The sequence below is a fragment of the Aythya fuligula genome, chromosome 2 (genome assembly GCF_009819795.1).
Source record: "Aythya fuligula isolate bAytFul2 chromosome 2, bAytFul2.pri, whole genome shotgun sequence".
In the NCBI taxonomy this organism is placed as follows: domain Eukaryota; kingdom Metazoa; phylum Chordata; class Aves; order Anseriformes; family Anatidae; genus Aythya; species Aythya fuligula.
The window spans coordinates 83,927,936-83,953,541 of record NC_045560.1 but is presented as its reverse complement, the minus strand read 5'-3'; the positions used below and the strand labels follow the sequence as shown (position 1 = coordinate 83,953,541).

Below are 25,606 nucleotides of genomic sequence, written 5' to 3'. Positions count from 1 at the left end.
TGTTTTCAGCAAACTTATGAGGGTACACTCGATCCCCTTGTCCAGATCATTGACAAAGACATTGAAGAGAACTGGCCCCAGTACTGTGTCCTGGGGGACACCATTTGTGACTGGTCTCCAGGTGGATTTAACTCCATTTGCAACAACTCTTTAGGTCAGGCCACCCAACCCTTTCTTTTTCCAACGAAGTGTATGTCTGTCCAAGGCATGCATAGTTAGTTTCTTCAGAAGAATGCTGTGGGAAATGGACTCAAAAATTTTACTGAAGTCTAAATTGGCAACATCCACAGCCTTTCCCTCATCCACTAAATGTCACCTTATCACAGAAGGAGATGAGGTTAGTCAAGCAGGACCTGCCTTTCATAAATTCATGTTGACTGGGCCTGATCACCTGGTTGCCCTGTACGTTCTGAGTGATGGCACTCAAGATGATCTTCTCCATCACCTTCCCTGGCACCCAAGGTCAGACTGACAGGCCTGTAGTTCCCTGAGTCCTCCTTCCAGCCCATCTTGTAAATGGGCATCCCATTTTCTAGCTACCAGTCAACTTGGACTTCCCCTGATAGCCAGGACTGCTGAAAAATGATGGAAACTGGCTTGGTGAGCCCCTCCATCTTTTTATTAGCAATTAATGATAATATATACGGATTTGATTTTGAGCAACCGGACCTAGTGAAAGGTGTCTCTTCACATAGCATGGTGATCTTTAAGATCCCTTACAACCTGAACCATTCTATGATTCTGTGATTCTACCTTCATTCTGTGTAACAATAATATCAAAGTCTTTAACGTACCCGTAGGTTCAGAGAAGCAAATGTTAAAACAAGCTGCTTATTTGCAAAAGGTCATCTGTGTATAAATAAACCTGACACACTGAAGTAGGATGCCTCTATACAATCAGCACTAAATTCTGGTATCTAGTTAAACAACCAACATAAAACAAGCCAGAAATTGCTTTCATAATCAAAGGAAGGTGATTGATTTCCCTTAAGTCCTCCCAGATGGAAACACTGCCTACTTAACCTTCAGCTTTTCAGGTTTCTTAATCAAATCTAAAATAAAAAACAACAACAACTCGCTATTCCCCTCTCCTCCTCCAAAAAACCACAACTATACAAAAACAAAAACAACAAAAAACAGCATTCTGGGGAATCTGAGGTTCTTTCAGTGCCTGAAGACTCTTTTAGTCCACTTTGTCTACAATGTAATTGAAGGGTATTTCCCTAATCAAAATTTCCAGACCTCTTAGAAGTAAAGTCTAAACAAATTTAAAAAAATATAATAACCATATACCTCAAACATTTAAAAACAATTAAAAAAATGTATAATTCCTGTAAATCTTGTAAAATTTCAGTTTGGAAAATATATCCTTCATGTGAATTTCCCTTTCCAGCATAGGCTATCCCAGTGGCAGCCACCCTCCAATTTCTTTTACTGGTGGATCCTTTACCTTTGTGTGGCTTAGTTACTCTTCTTGGTAATCTCTGTAGCCTGCTGACGAAAAAGTCTGACGTGATTGTGTCAGGGAGTAGGATAAGAAAAGCTCCATTGTTTTTGCCTAGCATAGAAGACATCATCTTAGTTACATCTCTGACCTTATTGGAAAGTTAATAAAGCTGGGTCTTCCTTCTTAAATTTGTCCCAGGAGCTGAACATTCTCTTGTGCACAGCAAGTATTTGTACAACCTCATAAATGTTTGTTTCTGCTTGGTCCTGCTGTAGGTGAAGGTAAGCAGAAACATTAGTCTCTGCTGTGCCCTCTTCATCACAGAAGCTATAAGAAGAATGCTCAATCACACTCACCCAGTTTGTTAACTAAATATGAGATCTCTCTTGTTTCTGTGGGGTAACAAAACAGAAAAAATATTTCTGAGATCACAAGATGTGTCCACAGCCAGGCAGACTTAGATCTACCCATTGACTGCAAACACTCACATGAGCAGTCCAGAATGCATCTAGGTTGTGAGCACAAGCCCCTGTACAACTATAACATGAGTTATACCAAAAATACATACAACATTGCATATTTTCTCATATTTGTATAGAGTAGAAGACACTCCTTCTTAGTGTGAAGTCTGACAATGAATGATAGTAGATATAAATCAAAATCAATCAAGCTGACTGGTCCACTGAATAATTAGGTCAATACAAATTAATTATATAAATTGAATCTAAGGAATTAAACACATATTTCAATGTATTTTTTCTTTAATTTTCTTATTTATTATGTATTTTTACTTTGTTAGTGGATTAAAAAAAATCCTATATTTGTGTATGCACTATACTCACACCGTGCCCTTTCATGACTACCTCTCTGGAAACACTTTTCAATTATAGCACTTTTGTGCATAGTAAATCAGACATAAAGATGGATGACTGACAGCAGGGGAAGAGGAGGAGGTATTTCACAACACTACTGTCCTTCAAGAGAAAACGCTGAAGCTGTAACCAACTAACTATAATAAATGAGTACCTGACAAAAAGAAATGAGCTGTGAAAGTAAAAAAGCTACCCTAGGATGAATACTTCAGAACTACTTTGTCACAGTAATCCTCTGTAGGTAGTGTGCAATCCTAGCTAAAAATACTATCCAATAGATGTTAAATATTTTTATATAGTTAATGCAGATTTAGTTAAATTACAGGATAATAATTATTATTAAAAATAAAATAAAATGCTTACATTCTTTCCAAAAGAAACTTTCTCAACAGCAATATTGAACTTGAAAACACAATATGAAACTAATTTAAGGAATGCAATTGGAAGGAAAACAAACAAACAAACACAACCAAACCTCTCAAACCTTTAAGATCTTTGTTTAACTCCTTTTTAAAGAGCTAAGTCTTCCACTCTGCCTGCCACATTACCCTGAATCTTATCACAGACTCTGCTGAAGAAAGACATGATAGAACTCTTGTCCCATTCTGTTGTTGCACTGGGACCAAGGCTCTTGCTAAGCCAAGCAGTGTCTGCAAGGCTTTGGGCTTATCAGTGAGCTGGAACCAGCATCACCTTGCAGCTTGCCCTGACTTGCCCTGTTACTTCACATGCGTGGTAGTTTTTAGCATGGCCAGAGAAATATTCAAATTTGATACAATTGATGAAACTGAACTAGTGACAGGCATCACACGCTTTTTACTGTGATCTTTATGAAAGTCTCAATTTACTCCAAATTAATTGTCCCCTTTGCAAATCCTCTCAGAAAGCGGGAAATTGCAAGTAATGGACTTCATCTTTCTTTGTCAAAGTGTTCTTATTAGATCGTCCTCTCTACTCAAGGGAAAAATCTTATCAAGAGCTAAAACTCTTACATGCAGATGTAGGAGTGTCAATAAGAATACAAGCTCAGTGCTCACCAGGCGAAGTTTCACAAAAGATGACATCCAGAAATGGTCTTCTGCTTTTCAGTCTTCAGCTCAGACATCATGAGTGGACTGACTGTATGCTAAGCAGGCTCGGCAGTCTATTTCATCACACTCCCAAGAGCTCTATTTTTATTTATTTTCTATTTACTTACTTCATCGTGAGGTTTTGTGGGAAAATATTTCCAGAACACATAACAGCAACAAAGTTTACAAGTTTGGCTAGTGGAGACTGCAGGTCTTAGGGCTTTAGTACTAAGGATATTACTGTGACATATTTCTCATGAGCTCTCAGTAGCTCACCAACTAGCAGAAATTTGGAATGCTATGAAAGCCTTGCAGCAAAAGACTTGAGCACTGGCTCAACTTGAGCTGCTGGCATTAATTACTCTGGTGCTTGAAGTGAGACAGTTCACATGCTCAATACGTTCTGAAACAGGGTGATAAAATGTTTACTTTGCGATGCTGGCTGGCTTACCCAGAAGGATGAAACAAGCTCAGCACACTTCAAACAGATATCTCTACTGAAAATCCTCAGACCGACCAAAGAGACCAGATGATCTTCTCATCCCTAAGGGAAGTTTGTTCATATTTGAAGCAGTCTCTCATACAATAACGAGGGAAAGCTGCACAATATGCCCTCCCTTTCCTTCACTCTGTGGAGCCATGTGTTTTCAAAAGTCCTCTAGCACTGCAAGAGAAAGGCTGGTTAATAAAGAAATCAAATGATGAGGGACAAAGAACCTCAACCCTCTTTGTGACTAGGCACATAAACTCGGGATGCTTGTGTTTCTCATTTTCCTTGGGTAAATGAAACACCATCCTCTACAATCAGTCATCATGACCACAAGTGGTGCTAGAGAATTATCACAATCAGTTTCTCTGTCATGCTGAGACAAATAGTATTTTCTACCGGGCCAGCCAGACCAAATCAGCTTTACAAAGTAACCATTCAAAAAGGACCATCTGCAATTTTGAGCAGTCAGCAAAGCAACAAGTGAGGTACATGGTGGCTCCAGCAGACACCAGAGGCCTGCTGCCCCTCCTGCTGCCTTGTGATTCTTTCTCAACCAAATTGTTTCTGGCCAACTGGCCAAGACAGTTGAGGCACAGCTCTGTCTATTCAGCTCTGTTTGCCTGTAGTGACTGCCCGGAGACATGTTCTACAATACAGGCAGAGCCACTCTGGCTTGAAGACTTCGTGAAAAGAAAATGGCTGGGTCACTGTGGTACTCAGCTGTGCAGCTGGCCATGGGGGAGAGGAGGACACCCCTTACAGTCAGCTGGACTTGGATTCGGCTCAAATTCAGTCAGCAGGCCACCAAAATTCAGATCATAATTTATTATGGGTTCCTGAAAACTGCCAAGCTTAACACTCACTACTACACAAATAAATACTGTTCTGAAATGGAAACCAAACCAAACCAAACCAAACCAAACCAAACCAACCAAACAAAAAAAACGACAACGAAAAACACAAAAACCTTGCTCCACTGTACAATCTAACCCTTTTCACAAAGCAAACAACTTTACTTTCTTCTGAACATTGACATCTTCACTGGTTAAAATGGTGACAGAATGAAATGTAAATTAACACCACCTAACCAGGCAAATGTGAGCAGACGTGTAATTTTCACATTAGGCTTTAGTGAACAGCAGGCACTCAGCCTGAAGTGAATTAAAACGATCAAAAACTGGGAAAATAGTCAGTCATTCAAAACATACTTGAGATATTCACGACATCCCTCATCCAAGGCTAGGGCACATCATAAACGATTTAGCATAAGAAAAAGCAGTCAATAGTTTTGTCATCATCATTGAACTTAAGAATATCGTAAAATGAAAGCGACAGAACTGAGGCATATTCATTCTTTTGAGATGTGCGTGTATAATTTCCAGCAAGTGTATTAGTAAATTACAGGAAGAACATACTCCTGTCATAGGAACATGTAAATACTTGCAACTGTATGACACCTAGTGTGTGTTTTTGTTTTTTTTTCCTAAAAAAGCTCACATCATGAGTATTGGAAAAGATCTCAGTTGAATAACAGGAACTAAATTTCAGTTATGTACTAAATTATCAGACTTTGACGAATATGTCCAATATTTTTAATTTGTATACAAACATGAAGTCCCATTGAAATGTATGAGTTTCCTTGTTTGCTCAGAAATTACTTGAATAATACTCAGAAGATGGAGGTTCACCATCGCTTTTTGCTGTCTTGGTGCAAAATCATTACATTGGGAGTTCCTTCTGCATTTGGCAGATTTAGTCAGAGTAGTCCAGGTTCTCTTACCCGATAAAATGATGGAGGAAGAAGGCACCCTGCCATAGGCTGTTACGTGTTTCTAAGCATATAGCAGAGCAAAAAGTGTCTCAAAAAAACTATGATGTGCTGTTTTTCAGACCAAAGAAGAATACAAAAGGTACTCCACAACAGTTTAAAAATAAAATTTCTGGTTGAGATTTTGATAAAACTTGAGCCCAAAATGAACTTCCAGATGCACGTGGAACTTGTAACATCAGTTTCATTGGTTGAAGCAAAGCTTTTACCAGAAATGCTGAAACAGCATTGAACTTCAGAGTGCTATTTGAATACCAGTGCTATAATTAATACAGTATGACCTTGTATAAACCTTATAAGTTTGTTCATGAATATGTAGAATGCAAGTAACTGCACCATTATGAAAAAGAGGGGTGCTTAAGGATCTGACACAGCTACACATTTAACACATTTAATTCTGTTCATAATTTTCCCTTGAGTATTTTTCTGAATAAAAATATTACAGCAGTAATCAGAGGACACTGATCTATTGAAACTAAAATCTTCTTCTGCCCCAAATTATAAGGTTTTTATTTCAGCTACATTTCTGAATCATCACAGATTTCAGTAAGGCATAATCTCCCTCATACCCTGCATAAATTTACCTCCTAAAATTTGTGTGTAAGTGGGATGCACCCATCATTGTAGCCTCTCCAATTGGTTTGTGACTTTTTCCTAGATTGGGCCTTTCACCTTCTTGAAAAGGTGAAACATCACCCACATTATAAGGACCACATTAGATTGAATCTTTATTCATTTCCTATGACTTTTCCAGTTTTGGCTTGTGCTTTCAAGGTGAAGAATATGGCAGCGAACATTTATACATGAGTTAGTGAAAGTTTTAGGCCTTTTTAAAAATACACTTTGCATATTTCAAGTCCATGAAAGCAGCCTGTCTGCAAGTTTTTACACTGAGGTGCCTGAAGTTAGACACTTAAATTCATAGTTAACTATCAACAACATCAAAATGGCAAATGATTTTCAGAGCTGAGTCAGTGATAGTCTAGAAATACTCAAAGCCTCTAAAACGTAGGCTTTTATTGAGAGCCTACTCACTGATTAAAATGCCTGCCACTAGGTAAGTGCAACTTAGAGTTTGCTCCTTTCTATCTTGTTTTAAAGGCAAGAAAAAGAAGTTCAGTCCATATTCCATGCAGTGAACTATGCTCCACTATGATACTTTGGAAAGTATTATCAAGCTTATTAAAGACAGTTTTTCAAAATTCATTGTGTACAAGTAATACGGAACCTCTAAGCTAATAAATTTAAAAGTAAGCAATACAGTCATTATTTTAACTTCTATTTTAGCATATGAATATGCTACTGAGCTTTATCCTGGACAGAAATACAATATGTAGAAGTCATGATCAAGGTACCTTCATTTATATTAAATGTATTTATTGAATTGGAAATTATCTGGTAGTCATTTATACAATATATATCAGGAATCCTTGGTCTCTTCAAAATACCAAAGAGTTGACATTAATCCTTCAGTTCCTCCACAGTCTGTTGTTAGTCTGTTACTGGGACACAGGCAAATAAATAATATAAGATTAATGAGAATTTAGGTTTTAATGAAAAGGGATTGAACTACATTGGCCCGGACATTATAGGCTCGAAAGCTAAGCTTCTCCTTAGCTTCTTGAGAAGACTTTTATCTGCACTTACTTCTAAGTCCAAGTCATAGCAAAACTCCCAAGCTGAAGAGAAATATCAGGAGAACACATCTGTTTAACAATGGATGTTTAGGAATTCTCTTGATTCAACATCCTAACAGTGACCAAATGAGGCTTAAAACACATGGTGTGCAGCTCTATGGACTGTGTAAAATACATGTTTCACTGCAATACATTTACAGAATAACTATACATACAGAATAGAATATATATATATATACATGTATATATATATATATAATATGTATGTTTATATAGAATATCTTGTAGCCAGATAATTAGCATCGAAACTGCTGATCTGATGATGCTTGGATTTTAATTACACTAGCTTTGTATTAAAAAGACAAGAACAGTGATGCTTATACCCTTCTCAAGGGTAAGAGAGGCCTCCAAGAGGCTAGGAGGAGGAAAACTCAAGGGAGTGGATTTGCAGAGCTACCTCTCTATGTAACCCTGCCTCATTATGCCTCCAGGTAGCTGTCATTTTCCCATGACTCTTCTCCAGATCTGTCTGTAGTAAAAGCCCCTCCCTCGATTAGGCTGCTAATAGCAACACACAGTCAAGAGGAGTTTTGTGCACTATAACCTAACCCTGGATTCTGACAGGTTTCTTAATAGAGCATGCACTTTCTGTTACTTGATGCTAAGACTGCAAGGTCAGCTTGAGAAGAGCTCCTAGACTTTAGAAGAAGTAATGAGAGATGCTGGATGGGTTGGAAAGTCCAACATCTCTATACTCATGACAGCATACAATGATGGAAAACCTCTGCATGCCGTTGATAGGAGGAGAATCAAAAAGAAAAAAAAAATCATCAGCAAAGGTCCTGGTCCTACTACTAGAAGCTAGCTCCATTTATATGCAACTGAAGATACTCAGACTTTGCACTGGTCAGTAAAGACAGATACACATTTTAGCTTCAACAATCAGCCCTTTTATATGCATATATATATACACATATATACATATGTGCATACAAACTATATCAGTTTAGTATCCTAATAAGTTTCATATATATATATGTTTCTTTATATATATATGTATCAGAACATATGGTAAATAATACTGTCCATGCTATTTATTTTATGCTGTTCCCACATTTTCCTTCATCAGTATGCAGCAGAATGTTGTTTTCAAAAGAGATTATAGAATTTCCTAATAATATGAATCAAGAGTCTCTGGATGCTTAGAGAAGAAGAGGAGAAATAAGGCTGTGGGATAAATGCAATGGCTGTAAATGTCTGGGAAACAAATCGTTCATCTGCAAAACAGATAAAAAGAGTTGCTTTCGGGCTACACAGTTAACACAAATTGTTGTAAAAAGGTAATTTGTTCCTTCTAAAAGTTGACCTGTCTAGAAAATACTACTAAGTCTGTTACATTCAATACATATTTTAAAATCAGTTTATCCCTTTGCTTTTCTACTCTGAGAACTTGCTACCTTTTTTTTTTTTCATTTGAAAGAGATAATTCTACATATTTTCTGAAAGATTTGAAAAGTTTGAAAATATGAAGTAGTAAAATTTGAAAAGTATGGGGCTTTATGAAGAAAAACTACTGGAGTTATTCTCCTATAGAATTTCAAATTTACTAACATGGGGGGAGATATCTATTTTAACATATTGCTGATTTTCACATTCAGCCCAATACCTTTGATGTATGATGAAAAATTAAATAGAACATGGAAGAAAGAAAAAGTCAGCATTTTATGATTTTGAATCTTGAAATAGGATTAGAATTTTAAAGCAATACTTTCTTAAAGCTCCTTAAAATGCTCAGATTACATTCTATTGCCTTACATTTATTTCCAATTCATGAGAAAAAAACAAAACAAAACAAAACAAAACACCCCAATATCTCCAGGCTCCAGATTGCACATCAGGATGAAGACTCTTGAAAAGATATTCTCTGAGATTTTTTCAGATGGTCTTTGCACAGGGATCTACTAATAAGTAAACTTGACATGTCAGGTTAAAACAGTATTGTACAATGTGTCTCCTGTTATTAGTAAATTTCAGATTAGGAATTATAAAACCTCCTATAAACAACGGGGACTCAAAATTCATTTTTCACTTGATTTTCTGTAGAACAAATAAATGACTCAGAAACGACAAAACAAAGATATAGTATTTCACAAACACAAATAAATGAGTCATAGCTGAAACCTGAAAAGGAAAAAGAAGTCAGGCTTTCACAGAGCTTAATGAGGTAAGGTACTAGTATCTCAGTGGGGTGGCAAGTAAATTGGGTGATTACTCTAATACATGTCACATTGAGGCCTGGCAGTTTTGGAAAGATGAATATTAAGAATAAGTTTACAAGAGATAGGTATAAAATGGTATTTAGAGCTTTGAATTATCTAAACAATTTCAAAATATTTGACGTGAAATTAACTATCACAATATTGTATTAAAGCTATTCTTTTATCAAATCATGAAAGTATGCAAGAGTGCAGTTTGTAAATAACCTCTTTCAGGGAAGAAGGAAATAACATTAAAAAAGGTCTGATTTTGCTGCTGTCTTCATATGATTTCATACTGATTTCAGCTGGATCACTGCGCGACAGGAGTGTTCCTACATAGTATTTTTAAAAACATATTAAAAACTTGCTTTAAAATGATAATGAATAATCAGGTAAGAGTACTAAAATTGTAGGTAATAAGCTACTCTGTAATTGAAAAAGCTAAGAATATATCTCAACAAGAAATTGAGAAACGGGAAAATCAGTAGAAAGAATAACTCATCTAATATAGCAAAAAATAAAAATAAGAAATACACAAATCAAAGACCTGTCTTCTATATTGTAAGCACTGTGAACTGTTTATTGGCATTGCATATAGGAAGGTTTGTATTATAGCACCTCTGAATTGTTATTTTAAGCTTTCAGAAGTGAATGCATCAGAAAATCAAATGCACAGATTAAACAAAATGAGTCCTGGCATATTTGGTAGCATTAAAACTTATAAAATACATCCTGATGTCTCTAAAGTCTGTCAGCATTAGAGATTTAGGAACATTTGACAAATAGTTTGAAGATCATTCTACTATGATATACTGAGCACCACCACTGAAAATCCTGATGCAACTGCTATTAACCAACATCCCTTCACAGACCAGCTCAAACAAAAAGAGAAAAAAAAGATCGTGGAGGACAACCAAATGAGAGTCTTAGAACAAACCCTCCCATGGAAAACAGCAATGAACTTTACCACGTACACACCACGATGTTTCAGCCAGCAACCCCATTACATCTTCTTGCCTTACACTATTTCCCCATCCAGTGGTATCTTGAAATGGAAATCTGAAGCTTGTATCCAGTCATCAGTGGCAAGTGTGAAAGCTTATTGGGGGTGGCATGTATTTAAGGAATGTTAATTAGCATACTAGCAGCACAGAGTATGCACTACACTCACCAGCTCCTGTAAAACACTGAGCTTTCTCATCTTTTCTTTCTGACATTCACCGTTTCCTCCAGATAATGACCCCATTACCTTAGATGAATACAACACAGAAGTCCAGGCACCCTCTCAGAGGTCAACTAATACTTTTGTCCCTTGCACAGCCTCAAATTTTACATTCTATTCAGAGAGAAAGATTTTCAACAGCAACTGAGGAAAGGTAAACAAGAAAGTTCTTACTAGTGTGAAGCAAAAGCAAATTCAACTGTCTCCAAATGTTCTGGCTTTGCCAAAGAGCATCCACACAGACTAAGTGGGATGAAATTATCTAAAGAAGATGGATGAAGGCCAAATAAATATCCGAAGCAGATACAGAGGGGAGAAAGATGCATCTAAGAAATAAGGAGGGTTTGAGATAAGAAAGGTATTAAAAAGCCTGGTTTTAGAAGGAAAGAAGACCAGCCAGCTCAGGACAGGCATTTGAATTATTGCAGCTATCTGGGAAGGATTCAGGAGGTATAATATGCACAGTCTTTTGCAGGCAGATATGAGCTTATTTCGCACGAGATGACCAGAAGCCATTCTGCTATGACAGCATACCATCAAGCACTTGGTAGTAAGCCTTGCTGCAAAGCAGTGTAAATATACTGTGTCAGGCAAACGTACCATTCTCGTGTGGCCACAAGTCCTCAGGCTGACCCAGAGTGCAGGCTACAGTAAGCTCACATCAGTTTGCAAATGGGCGTGCACATACACTCACAAAAAGAAAAGAAAGAAAGAAAGAAAGAAAGAAAGAAAGATTTCAAGACCAATGTGCAATGAATCCAACAACTACCAGGTGGGAAGAACTGAGGTTTGCAGGAACAAGGATGGGAGAAGCAGTTGGGAAAAGTTAACAGGAAGACAGATCGTGGCGTCGGGAGACCAACACTGAACATGCATGTTTAGGGAGGGGGCACAGTGAAGGCCCAAATTTATAAAGGACATTTCTTACAGAGGCAGCTTGTTAACTGAGACAGATTAAACATCAGAAGTGTGAAAAGTATTACATGGGACTAGTCCTTATGGAATGACTTCTGCCACAGTGATATGAGCAACCTTTTTTTTTCTAGGGACTTGAATGTTTTGTATAGAATTATACTCTTTTCAAACAAAACTCTTTTCAAAACTCTTCAAAATTAATACAACTCAGATACAAATACCTAGCTACAAACACACAACCTGTTATAGCTGATATATGCATATACATACCTGTATTTAAGTCAAATACAAGTATATTTTCAATAAATTATTACCCTCTGTATTTCATTATCTTCTGATTACATATAAACAATCAATAGTAATAGTTATTAGTTTTTCCCTTAAACTTTTCATATTTCATTTCTGAAAGGAAGATAGTTCATTTGATGAAAAGCACAAGGAGAAAAAGGTGCTTGACATACTTACATAATAAAACACTGATATTTTATTTGCCTCCTAATCAAATAAAGTTTTTTTGATTAACCTTTATCTGATGGGTTTCTGATTTATATGCAACATACAATACATATTGTATCACTGATAAATACTACTCACCTAACAAATTTCCTGTGATGTATATAAAAATATTAACTACTTAATCTTCATAACATGTCTCTGAGATAGATTACAGAATCTCTATTATACATGTAGAAAAAAAAGAAAAACACAACACTTAGAGAACTTGTCTCATAAGTTAAAGCATATAAATGCACTAATATGGATTGGAATTCAGAAATTCCTATGAGTCAATCCTTTTGTAAGGTTTTGTCACAACTGAAACTCTTCTTATTCATCCTATTTTCAGTCTCTACAGTGACTTTTAGGAATAGATAGGTCACGTTGCATATGTTTATGTAAGTGTAATTTGGTGTTGCATATACGCATTTGGTATATAAATATAAATACATACCATATTTTCTAAGGATCTATTTAGGTATGTTGGTTGCACGATGTTAAACTGGTTCATCTCTTATTCCACTCCAACTTTCATCTTCACAGAGCAGAAAAAATGTACTTGATGTATTTGTCAGAACTTTACCAATGGCATCGGGAACTTTTAAGGCATGTTACTTTTTTTAAGCATCTTAATTACTTTTTGTTTTAATTAAATTGGATGTAATAGTGACAACATACTGGCTTCACTTAAGCAACTGGGGGAATAGGAAAAATCTACAAAGAAAAAAACATCTGTAATATACAAACTTTGATGAGAAGATTGGTCAAAGCCATTAAGAAAAGAAAAATGGCAAATTTCTAGAGATTGTTTTAGAATGGCCTGAAGCTTGTATTCTAATTAATTTCAGACTTGAAGTTTACTGCACTGAAAGTCATCTTCATTGCTGATGGAAAAATTATGTATTTTACAGGTGCCTAAGAATGGGAAACAATTCAAGATAAAGCAGTATGATTCAGGCAAAGCAAATGTTTTGCTGTACTCACCTTAGGCACCCAGTGGCATTGCGCAGCACCTGTGATGAATGAAGTTGTATTTTATGATCATCCTGGAGCGGAGAGTTTTCCCATCCAGAGTGAGGGATGATCACTGCATTGGTCAACACTGCAAGGGCATCCTGGATGATTGGCATTTTCAGTGCATCACAGGAGGATAGATTCCAGAGAACTCCTGAAAAAAAAAACAAAAAACAAACAAACAAAAAACCAAATGACTAATAATTAACATATTAAAAAAAAAAAAAAGATTTAATAGTTTTAGATTCAAAAACAAACAGCAAAACCAAACCACATTATTGGTGCTCATAATGAAGCTGTTCTTGTCAAAAGAAAAAAAAAATCTGCATCGTAAATGGGGTTGAATGATACCTGAACACTTTCACGATAGGAATACAGCCTTGAATACACAAATTGTCACAGAACCACTGGAAATTTCTCAGAGCTAGGCCTCAGCTCATTCTTACTTTCCTTCCCATGGAAACAGTAGCCTGGCTTGACAGCTAGCCTTGAGGGACAAAATTCAGTTTTGCCTGTATCACTTTCATGTCTTGAACCAACAATGCAAAATATTATAATCACCATACATACATAATCACCAAGGTTGCAAATATGAACATTAAATTACACTATGAAAAAGCAAAGGGAGTGATGGTGGGTGGAAACTGCTAAAGACCTGAGAATGTGGGCTCAAACATTTATAAATATAAGCAGCAAGAACACTACTTGCTCCAGGCTTTCTTTAGCATTCTCTGTGTTGAAGGAGAAGTATAATTAACAGGAATCAACCTACTTTTTTTGGTTTCCCTTTAAAATTAATTACTTCTGCAGGAAGACTGTTTCAGTTATACAACTTCATGTTTTAATTATTTTATACAGAACTGTATATAAAGACAGTTTTGCATTTTAATAAAAAATTTTGCTTAGCATACCAATAAAAGTCCAACTTAAAATCATCTGTATATGGTAAACAGACCGAAACTGTCAGATTTTAGCTAGATAAAACAAAAAAAAAAACACAAACAGAAATAAGAATACTGCTCTTTTTTTTTTTTACCGCTCGTTACTTTAAAAGGAAAAGAATCTTTGTTTGATTTCTGCTATGAATGCCTTTATGAAAAGAAATACAGTATTAAAAGGAATAAAAGCATTCAGAATGATATTGAGATTCACTTATCTATAACCTGTTCTTGGTAAGCTTCATTGGCACATCTACTGTTCCTGAAATACCTAGTATTCTGTGGGTTTATTCAGTATAAAAAACAATATAGTTGTCATGTTTGTTTGTTTGTTTGTTTTATTTTTTTTTTAATTTTACATTTATCTAGATAGGTGTAAATGGTATGCAAATCCTTCCCTCTCCAAGGTCTGATTTAATACTTATGCAAGGCAATGTGTTCCTTCTTTGTGAAGAAGTCCTGTTTCAGATCTGAAGCAGAGAAGAGTTCTTTGATGGTAACAAAACAGCACTTTGGGCTTCAAGAACTAGTCATAAACTGGAGAAGCAGAAAAAAAAATATACAGAAGAATCAAAAATAAGAGCTCTTTCTAGCAAAATGCTTAAGAATGTTTATGTACGTACTATCTGTTACTCACTAGGTTCTTACTAATCAGAAGTAAACTCACGTAAACTTAATCTTTATTCCCATGTTTTCTACTTTAAATACTCTTGATACTGCACACAAGAGCTTTTGCTCAATAAATTTCCATAGGAACTGGCCAGCTCCAAATAAAAACCTACTCGTTCATTCAAGAGCCAGAAAATAGGGTCTGATTTCACTAACTGGAAATAAAACCTTCACAGTAACAGAATGAAGGGATCACCGGACTTGATTCAGCTGTTCTGTGCTCTCCTAAATGATTACAACATAAGGTAGAGTTAAACAAAACAGCACTGCCTGGTAAGCCTGACAGTCTTCAAAGTTGTTGAACCTCACACACAGTTTAAAACTATAAGATAATCTTCTGTGCTGCAACAATGCCTTTTACCTAATTTTAAGTTTTTGAATGCTACCAACTACATTAATGATGAAACAATTTAATTCTGACAAGTTATATTTTATTTTCTCAGCTGGTGGACTCTGCTGCTTGCTGAGGTTGGCATTTTAAGTGCCTCCTTGTACCCTTCCTTAATTAAAGGCTTTACAGTTATAAAGGGAATTGGGAATTCATTTCCCATTACTTTTGCTCAGAAGAACCTGGAGTTGATTTATGTGGAGACAAAGAAGATAATCCCTTCCCCAGACTTTCCAAGAGGCAGGAAGAAAACATGAACATCTTTTACCTGAGGCATCTCCCAATGTGGACCTATCTCTGGTCCATATGACTGAACACAGCCCATATGCATTACATTCCCTTTTAAGACTACAGTAAGAAGTTAATCATAGAGATCATTTGCCACTTTGCTCTGACTAAAAGCCCTGACTAAATTGGCTTTCCAAGCACAATAAGCAAGTCTGAAATAGCACTCGAGGTGCCTTGACTGCCCCCTAAATATTTGTATGCTATCAGCTGCTCATAGGAGGAGAAGGGACTGAACTCGGAGTATCAACGACTCACCGAGAATAGTGGAACCTACCCTGCTGAATATGGATTGGAAGAGTTGTTAATCCAACCTAATCATTTAACTCAATATAGCTTACCATCTGTAGAATGACTTTTGTGAGGGGAGAGGAAATAAGGAACTGGTCAGATCAATGCTGAACATCTCTTTACTCCATCACTTGTGTTTGTCATACCTTATCTCCTCCTTGCGTTTAAGGTTGTAATACATTGAAAGGAGGTATTTTGTCTCCCTGTTTGTTTGCAAGCCACTTCAGTTTCTGCTGAATGCTGCACAGAAAGTGAAAAATAGCCACACCAGACTGATCATGTTTATTTGAAGGTTGAAGCTTTCATCCTTACATAAAAAGAATTGAAGACCACAGAAAAAGTATCTTGCAATCTCATTTTGAGTTTAAACATGAGAAACTTGTACTGAAAGCAATCCAGCTGGAAGATGGATTTGGGGTCTGAGTACCAATTACCAGTCTGCAGACATCAGATGAAGGACTCTTCAAAAGAGTCTACTGGAATGCTTGCTATGGAGATCTTGCTGTACCAAGATAAATCTTCTGGAAGAGCTTATCAAAGGACGTGCATTTACTAGGTTCAACAGGTTGTTTAACACACTTGAGAGAAATAATCTTTCCTAAGAAGGCCTTTCACAGACGACAACAATCAAATTTTTAAAATTTTGAAAAATGTTGTAACCAACATTTTTAAAAGCTATTTTACAACTTGCTACAAACAGCTAAAAGGGTTTAAACTCAATTACTGGCATCAGTGGCCACTACGCAGGTTTTTTCATTCTCTCTTTAATGTGGTAACACCAATCATGCCCTAATTCTTTTAAATTATGCATAGCTGAAGAACTTCATCTTAAGTTACAAATTAGTATAATTCTTAGTTCTTCCACTAGAACAAAATCATATGGGTTCCTATTACCAGTTTTGTTTTGTTGCCATCCTTTGCAGAATTATGTATGCCGGCAAATCAGAAATATAGCACAGAATCACAGAATGGTTTGGGTTGGAAAGGGCCTTAAAGATGATTGAATTCAATATATACCTTAACATGTATGTCCCCCTGGGATCTTTTGACTGTACAGATACAGTTCATATGGAAAACTACACACAGATCTTAATTAAAGTGATTTAAATTTGTTGCCATTGGAAGAGGGAACTGAGAACAGAGACCCAGGGAAAGCTTTGATTTATCTTTCTCTTAGCTGAAGTCTAGATTGAAGTCAAAGTCAAAGTCTAGACTGAAGACAAGACCAACACTTTTAGAAATACAGTCCAGTAATATCCGATGGGATATTACTGCTGCTAAGCAGACAGTGTATATCCACTATGCCTTCAGCTTAGAAACAGCACTGCTTTCAGCATAAATCAAATTAATTTAAGCTACTGCAAAATATAGAACATCATTTAACTGAAAGGAGCAAAGCAAAATATTTTTTAAAATTTTAAGACAATTTAATGGAGCAGTCTGAACATAAAAAAAACACTGTCTTTAGATGGGGAGCTCAAACTCAACCTGACTAAAATCTTCAACAGATTTTTCAGGCAGTGTTTTACTCAGAACTGGTACTCATAAATATTGATCTATAGACACGGATATAAAAAATGACCTGATTAGACAGGTACTATCCTTATTCCACTCAAAGTTAAGAAAATAGAGATAATATAATTCCATGCAAAAATATCACCCTAGCAAGAGACTATGTGCAAAATCAGGAAAATCTAAACACTTATTCCATGTATGCTCTAATGCCACCTCAAATTATGACTTTTATATGTATAAAAAGCCCATACAACAACTTAGACTACTTATATGGAAACCAAGAAACTGGAAAAGTCAGCTTTTACCAAAACTATTGTCCGTCCCACACTGCCACTACAGATTTTATTTCTGACTGCTGTAGGAGAAGTATGTCACCAAATCATTACAAGGACTGTAAGTAAACAAGTATTATTGGGAAAAAAAAGACCTTTGATTTTTCTCTATTTGGTATGTTTAAGGCAGCCTTAAACTTATACTTAAGACTTGGCTTATTGAATATTCTTTGTGAAAAATAAAAATCTAAGTCTTCCAACTCATCCAGGCTTTTCTTTCCATCTTAGTTTAATAGTTTGGTCATGGTCTGATGCAGGGTCTGATTTGGTAGAGTTGAGACCCTGCCTGCCTCACAGTGAGTACAGCTTTGGCAGGCTGTTTGTTTATAAGCTGAAGGCATGCTGGTACTTCAGGGAGTTACGCATATAACAAACCAGATTGAAATCTGAGAGCTAAATACCCTGCTGAGAAGCTAAGCGCAAGGGATCTTTTGCTGGTGCCCTTAGGAAAAGCATCTTCTACCCCAAGCTCTCAAGTGCTAGAAAAGTCACTTACTGGCTCTTACTGCAGCTTTGATGCTCAAGAGCCCCTTGTAATTGTAATGTTGCTCAGCAGAGCTGATCAGCTCCATGGCAGCAGGGTGTGGGCTCTGTATGCATTACATCAGTTCTGTTGAGTTCAGGGCAGAGAAGAAATCATTTATCCTACTGAGAAATGCGTATCTCTTTAAATGCAACTGGTGTTTAAGAAGCACAGGAGCCACCCTACACTTCAGGAAAACTTAACTGATGTACGTAAAAGATGTCAAACATTGACCACTGCATCATTTCTTTATGCTAAGTGCAAGAATACTACACAGCTAGCTCAACCATCAGGAATTGATAAGTAACAGACTTTTGACGGGTGAAAAAAAAACAACATAAATGGCCACTTGAACTCTGTCACCTGAATAATTCAGAGCTCGTAACATAGCTCCTTACAAGAGCACTTCATAATAAATAAATAAATGAATAATCAAAATTGGCATGACAGAGAAGGAAGCTTCACCAATTTTCTTGAAATAGTATTTTAACTGGTTAATTTATGACTACCTTATGAGGACCTTCATGTAATTCAGTACATGCATGTAAATGCACAAAGGTGGTTTTCTATGTACCTGTGCATCAGATGGCCCATGAAAAGTGCAAATTGAGAAAGAATGGGTTTCAGAGAAAGTCATAAGCAGTCACAAGTCCATGGAACAGAAAGTGAAGCTGCAGGCAGTTCAGTTCTTTTCCTTCTGCAGCCATTCACAGCCTTACAAAGCAAAAACTTTCCTGGACAGAGTATAAAGATTTTATTTTTTTTTTAATTTACAAACAAATACAAGCTTGATCTTAACTGAACAGTAATTATAAGCATTTACTCTGAAAAGCTCTTTTCCTCTGTCCTTCTTGATTACTGCTCTTTTCATTCCAAAATTAAATATGGGTTTCTACTAAAACCTGAAGGACTGATTTTATTATTGTTTACACACACTTTGCTGAACAAATTCTGTCCAAATGCTATTGCATTAACTGAAGAAGTCTGTATACTTGTCACAGGACTGAACTTTGACCTAGCATTACTTCTCTCTCTCTGCTGTACACTTTAAAATGACATCCAACTTTGTAAGGGAAGAATTATTGGACAACAAAGTTAGACAGGTATTAGCTTTAATGTCAGATAGCAGAGGAATTACTAGAAGAGTTGAATTTATTTACTATGGAAAGACCACTGATTCTAGCTTTTTTATTTATTTCCCTAACTGATGGAATTGAACTGGTCCCATATTACTGCCATAAAACACAGAAAACAAATCAAAAGCACTTAATTCTAAACGAGAGAAACACAGAAAAATAGACCGTGTTCAAACAAAATTTCACCCTAATGCATAATGACAATACCATTCTCAACCAAATCCCCTGTTAGAAAACAAGGAAATCAAACAACCATACATAAATGGATGGGAAGATTTTTTTCCCAGTGTTTAAACATGTATTTTACAGAAGATTTTTTTAGAATACCCGCAATTCAAATATATGTTTTGTAACAGACACTAAGACAGAAGTGTTATACTTGAAAATGAACATCAAGTTAAAGCTCTAGGTACTAAAGTCCTTTCTCATAAGAACCATTTAGGAAGTAAGACCTATCTATAAAGTCATAGCTACATGCAAAATGAAAAGCTCAGTGTACACTTATTCAAAAAAAACACAAGCCATATCTTAAAATTGATATACAAGATGAGACAGGATTGAAATACAGATTATTGAAGGGAAATTGGCCTAAAATAAAAAATAAACTTTGCTTGGCCACAATGAAAAAAGCAATTCCATCACAAAACAAAATGTTTCAGCTTATCCTCAATTTAGTTAACTTTTTTCCTTGTTTGTTTGTCTATCTCAAAATATTTTAAAAAGAAAATGTAAGCTTTCTGTGTTGCAAACACAAACTTTTCAAACTACAAAGTCCTTTTGAACTGCAAGTGTTTTAAAACTCCATCATTCAGGCAGGGGCATCAAAATTATATGCCAAGCTGATTTTTTCTGAAGGATTACTACTTGCTGAAGAAGTTCAATGCAGCTGTTACGTCAAGCCATATGCTGCAACAGATGCCCTCTATTTATCACTCCAGATTGTCTTGTTTGATATTTCATCTTAAACTTAGATTTGACCAAATTAAAAAAAAAGTAAATACGAAAACGCTTCTTGTAGTATATTAGCAAGCAAATTATGAATTCCGTCCCTTTCATTGCCGTATGAATAACCTGAATGAGTTTCACAGAAGAAATTGCATAGAAGATGCGTCTCCCTGATTGAACAAGGAAGAGATGATTATTTCCAATTGTGCCTTGAAAGTTTGGTTTGGTTCATATTTGAGTTATTCCAATTCTAGAGAGGAAAGGCAGGCAATGAGCGACCACCTTGGGCTGTGGGCTAGGACCAGGTGTGGTAAATTCAGGACAACTGAGTAAGCATAGCAGGGAGCTGGTGGCGCAGGGCCTCAGGCTGTGCCATGGTGCAGGTCACAGCAGTGGCAGCCATGGCCACGTGGGCAGGGGCCTGCTGCCTCCCTGATGCTGACTTTGCTCCAGGAGGGCCTTGAGCTGTGGAAGCAGCCCCAAGCACACCCTGAGGCAGAGCAGTGAGGGACTTGCCCACTGTGGACGTCGCAGTGCTGTCAGCCGAGACCTCAGGAAGCCGTGGAGTCATCGTGACTCCCCCCATTTGTCTTGAAGAAGACTGACACCGTCAGCTTGAGGAAGGTTTTGTGTCACAGCTCCATCCGTGCCCACAGCGACACACGGAGTGTAACTGACACACCAGATCAGTGCCCTGGCCTGTCACTAAGAAAGCAGAGCGGAAGATTTTGGACAGCATCTGTTTAAAACCCTTTCCATATTTAATCGGTAACAGCAGGGGTGAATGAGTTCATCTGATCGTTCAGAAAAAGTTGAGAATGACTCTTCATGAAAACAACAAATCCTATCAGTGGGTTTCACCATTTTCAGGGCCAAAATAGTGACAGCTTATTGAGAAAGGGGGGAAAAGCTGTTTTATAATTAGACAGCAAATTGTAATAGATTTTGTAGAAAATTATTCCACTGAAACTGTCAATATTGTTTGCATAAGTATTATTTGATCAGACAGCATCATTTCTGAGGCAAAATTACGCAATTTATTAAATTACTTTTAGATTTGCCATTACAGATGAGCTACAAACGGAATGTGTTTTGAGCGGTGCTGCAATTTGTTGGTGATGCTGTAGCCCACAGGCTGGAAATCAGCTTCCCAACAACTTACAAATATGAGCAGCGCTGCCTTCTCCTTCCCTGGTGTGTGACGGCTTGTCAGGACAAGGACTTTGTGCCACAGTAACTGGTGCCCACTAATTCCTTCCCTGTATTTGTTTGGAAATCTCTCCAGCATTTCTAGAAATACAATGTTTTCTGTAGGTGACAAAAAATCCAAAATTTAAGCATCATCAGACTGTAGAATTGTACTGTAATGTACAATATCATTTCTCCATTTCACCACTTCTGCAGGCCAGGTATCTAGGCCTTTACTGGTTTTACTTCTGCATAATTGTGTTACATGCAAATTTTATTAAAATAGTAGCAGCAATTACTTTTCTGCATACAACAAATCCTTGGCTTCCCTTTCACCTCATAGTATCTTTTTAAATGTAACAGAAAGAGCCATAAAGTATAATACGTAAAGTTTCTGCTATGGGTTGAAATTCATGCTTTTACTGCAACCCAAAATTTGCAGATTTGGAGGAGTTTGGCATTTTATATGAAATTCTTACTGACTCACAGAGCTCAGGGAAGAAGGAGGTTGAAGAATATCTTGTATACAACTGTCTCAAACAATGAGAGTCAAATTATTTAGGTAACTTTGTGAACTAGAAAGGCTTCTGTGCTCAAAGAAAAGAAATATGAGTAAAACTATACTGTGTAATTCCTCATTCAGCCATTGGCTTTGATCCAACATAAACAGATATGAATTTTCAGCCCAGAAATAATTTTATTAATGTTGAAAACATATATCATTTAAAACTCCAAATCAGAGGTAAATTAGTACAAAAAGATTTAATCAACTTTTAAAATTGATTTTGCTAGGAAACTGTACTTACAATTACATCCATTTAATGAAACAGCAGGAAAGATTAGAGATAGTACCTGTCATATCTCCCTTTTGAAGAAAATGCATTTAACTTTTAAACATAAAAGCAAATTTAAGTGGCTAAGCAAGTAGATTTGAAAACTGTGATTTTTTTCCTAAACCTAATATTAAAAAAAAAATAAATTTAAAAGTACCCTTAAGAAAATTTTAGAAGTTTTTTCGATTTCATTTTTCTCTTCCACAATCTTTGCAGTTGTTGAGTTTAAGAAAGGTAAACAGAGTTTGTAAGTCACCTGCTTCTGTGCTTGGTAAGTTCTTCTAAGAACTTCTTTAAAGTTATTACAGGGAATTTGCATATCTGCAGAGGAGAAGCTAAACAAGAAATGAATTAATGCCTTTTATTGCCCAAATCAAAACAAATGCTTCTGAAAGTTGTGTTTTATGCTAGCGGTTATCTATTTCCACACATCCCCTTTCTAATTTCCATGATTGACAGGACAATGTGATTGGATGTTGGAGGTGCAGAAGCAGCTAATTCACAGAGCTGCATCTTAAAAGGCATTTGTAAACTTTCTTCATTGATTCCATTTTCTTTAACTACATAGAGTTACGTGCCCAAAATTATTTTCGGCAGTCTTATTAACTTAGCTAGGCATATAGTGAACCAAATTTATGTCAACCTTCTAGCAATGGTATTATCATGGTTATACCAGCACGACAATTTAAGCACATGCATGACTTTTCAAATTGTCTGTTTGTGATAACCAGCATACATATGTGAACCTAAAACATATTATATCTTCATGATCTGATTTTCAGTTACTGTAAAGCTGAAAGCTTCTGTTTGGTTCTGAAAGCTACCTTATACATATATACCTTCCTACTTATCTTTTTACATTAAACATGAAGAGATGATAATTATTTAGACCTCTCACTGGCCAGGCTTCCTTATACTTTCATTGCTTCACTACAACATTTAAATATAATTAATAAATGGGACACTTAATACATTAGACACTGGAAGAGCACATCTAGTATAAACCTGAACAACAACAAAAAAGGAAATAATAGATTTTTAGAAATATATCAAGGAGATATATTAGGTTAGATGTTAGGAAGAACTTCTTTACTGAAAGGGTTGTTAGGCATTGGAACAGGCTGCCCAGGGAAGTGGTGGAGTCACCATCCCTGGAAGTCTTCAAAAGACGTTTAGATGTAGAGCTTAGGGATATGGTTTAGTGGGGACTGCTAGCGTTAGGTCAGAGGTTGGACTCAATGATCTTGAGGTCTCTTCCAACCTAGAAATTCTGTGATTCTGTGAGAAATATTATAACAACACAACTAATAGAAGGGTTTGGTTTTTCTTTACTCAAGTCAGTGGGAATATCTCCTGGGAGTGAAAAAGAACACCTTTTATTCATCTTGAGATCAAATCTCCCAGGTACAACAGGACTACAAATAGTTGCCACCTCTAAGTGAAAGTTTACATCACAATAATATGTCACATCTGTGTTTACACACTCCAGTAACTGAGCTAATGTCAAGGGAACTTTTTCAGAGAATTATTAAATTGATAAACTCCTTCAAGATCCTAAGTACTAAATACTCAGTCCTTTGCCATAATATTGTTAAATATTATTTACCATATATGAAATCAAAAGCCTAATATGTCAAAAAGTCTGATTAGAAAATAACATCACAGATAAGAAACAGCCACTATTGTGTTACTTTGACTTTGGGAACTGCTAACAGAAGAATTGACATTGTACAATTAAGTTGAAAATGCCAAAGAATAGTCCACAATTGCCTAAAAGATGAAAATAAAAATCACAATAAAGCTTCCACTGAGATAAGCCAAAGGGTCAATTTAAACAGAATATTCCCTTAAACTTGCTTTACACATCACTGCAGGTACTAACTTGCTATTGCACTGATTAGCACAGACACATACAAACCTCAAAGAGACCTTGCAGAGTTTCCTGACCAACCTGCTGATAATTTATGCACCTATTAATAAGCAGTATGCAATCACAAAGAAGTTTAAACTGCAGTGGTTACCTCAAACCAGGTAGTTACAAGCAGGATAACATATAATAGCTTTCAGTAACACTGACAGAGTATCAGTAAGTTTATAAACACCTCATTTGAAACATCTGGCAAATGCTAAAAATGCAACATACAGCATAAAACAACTACATAATAATGTTGCATAATATGGGGTGACAAACCAAGCTAAAAAGCAAATTGTCCAGAGCTGAAATTAGAGACAACATAAACACATAATAGAAACCAAAACCCATGAAGTAGATGAAAATTTTGCATGTCCAACCCTACTATATGCCAACACTTGGGGAACTAGTAATTCTTTGAAAGAAATATAATGTACAAAAGTTTTTATATATTTATTTTTGGCAGGAACAGAATGTATGTTTTTCAATTCAATGAATATAAATGTGAATGAAATATACTGGGACTACATGTGTCTTTCTATACAGTATGTATTTATAGTGTTACATAGTTTGTGCTTATTTAATTTTGAGGGGTGAAATTATGATTTTCATATTTCTTTAATTTTCATTAGACAATAGTTAAATCTCTGACACCTTAACGTCAACCAAATAAGCGGCAGGCTGGCTGCCAGTACAAGTAAGAAATAATTTCCCCTATCATTATTTATAGCTTTATTTCTTTATCATCATGTGCTTTCTAAAAGTGGATCATCCACTTTTATCTTTCAATCAAATATGGTATATACTGTTCAAAAACTTTTGATATAGCCATAGAGGAGTCCTGTTTAAAAGGAGCTATTTCTAATTTAGCTAGCTTAATGTTCATGAAGCAGAAACAGCTCTTCCACTGGTGATGGATTTTTGTTTGTCAGAATTAAGAGAATAGGAGTTCACATCATTGCATCTGAAATAGCTAACCAGTTACCAGATTCCTGCATTATTATTGCTACCACATCTTACTTTTTTATTTTATTTTATTTTTATTTTCTGTTTTATTCTTTTATTTTTTTAATTTTTTTTCCTAATAGTAAACCAAATAGGAAGAATGCTAAAATAGAATTTTATGAAAGTGTTCATAATTAACATTAACTCAGGAAAGAAAAGCTTAGTCACAATCAGCTACGCATTGTCATTATTAAGAAGTGATAACATTTTTCTACCATCTGCAGAATCTGTGCTAATTTTGTACTGTGTTCTTGTCTATTTATATTTATTAGGAAAGTGTTAACATACAATTACTTAAAAATAAAAGGCTTTTATTTTTTCCCATGAACAGGAGATATTGTGGAATATAGAAGCACAGGGCTTGGGTGAAAAAACAGCTAAATTAAGCGTGATGCATT

General features: G+C 36.0%; 1 protein-coding gene across 7 annotated transcripts in view; it reads right to left on the bottom strand.

Moving 5' to 3' along the window:
- The window catches only part of CTNND2 (catenin delta 2), a 641,797-nt gene that overhangs the window by 116,650 nt on the left and 499,541 nt on the right, over positions 1-25,606 (bottom strand). For all 7 annotated transcript variants that reach the window (XM_032182073.1, XM_032182078.1, XM_032182072.1 and 4 more), the window contains one exon: positions 13,219-13,402. In XM_032182073.1, coding sequence (XP_032037964.1) covers positions 13,219-13,402 — 184 coding nt within the window. The remainder of the gene's footprint in view (positions 1-13,218; positions 13,403-25,606) is intronic.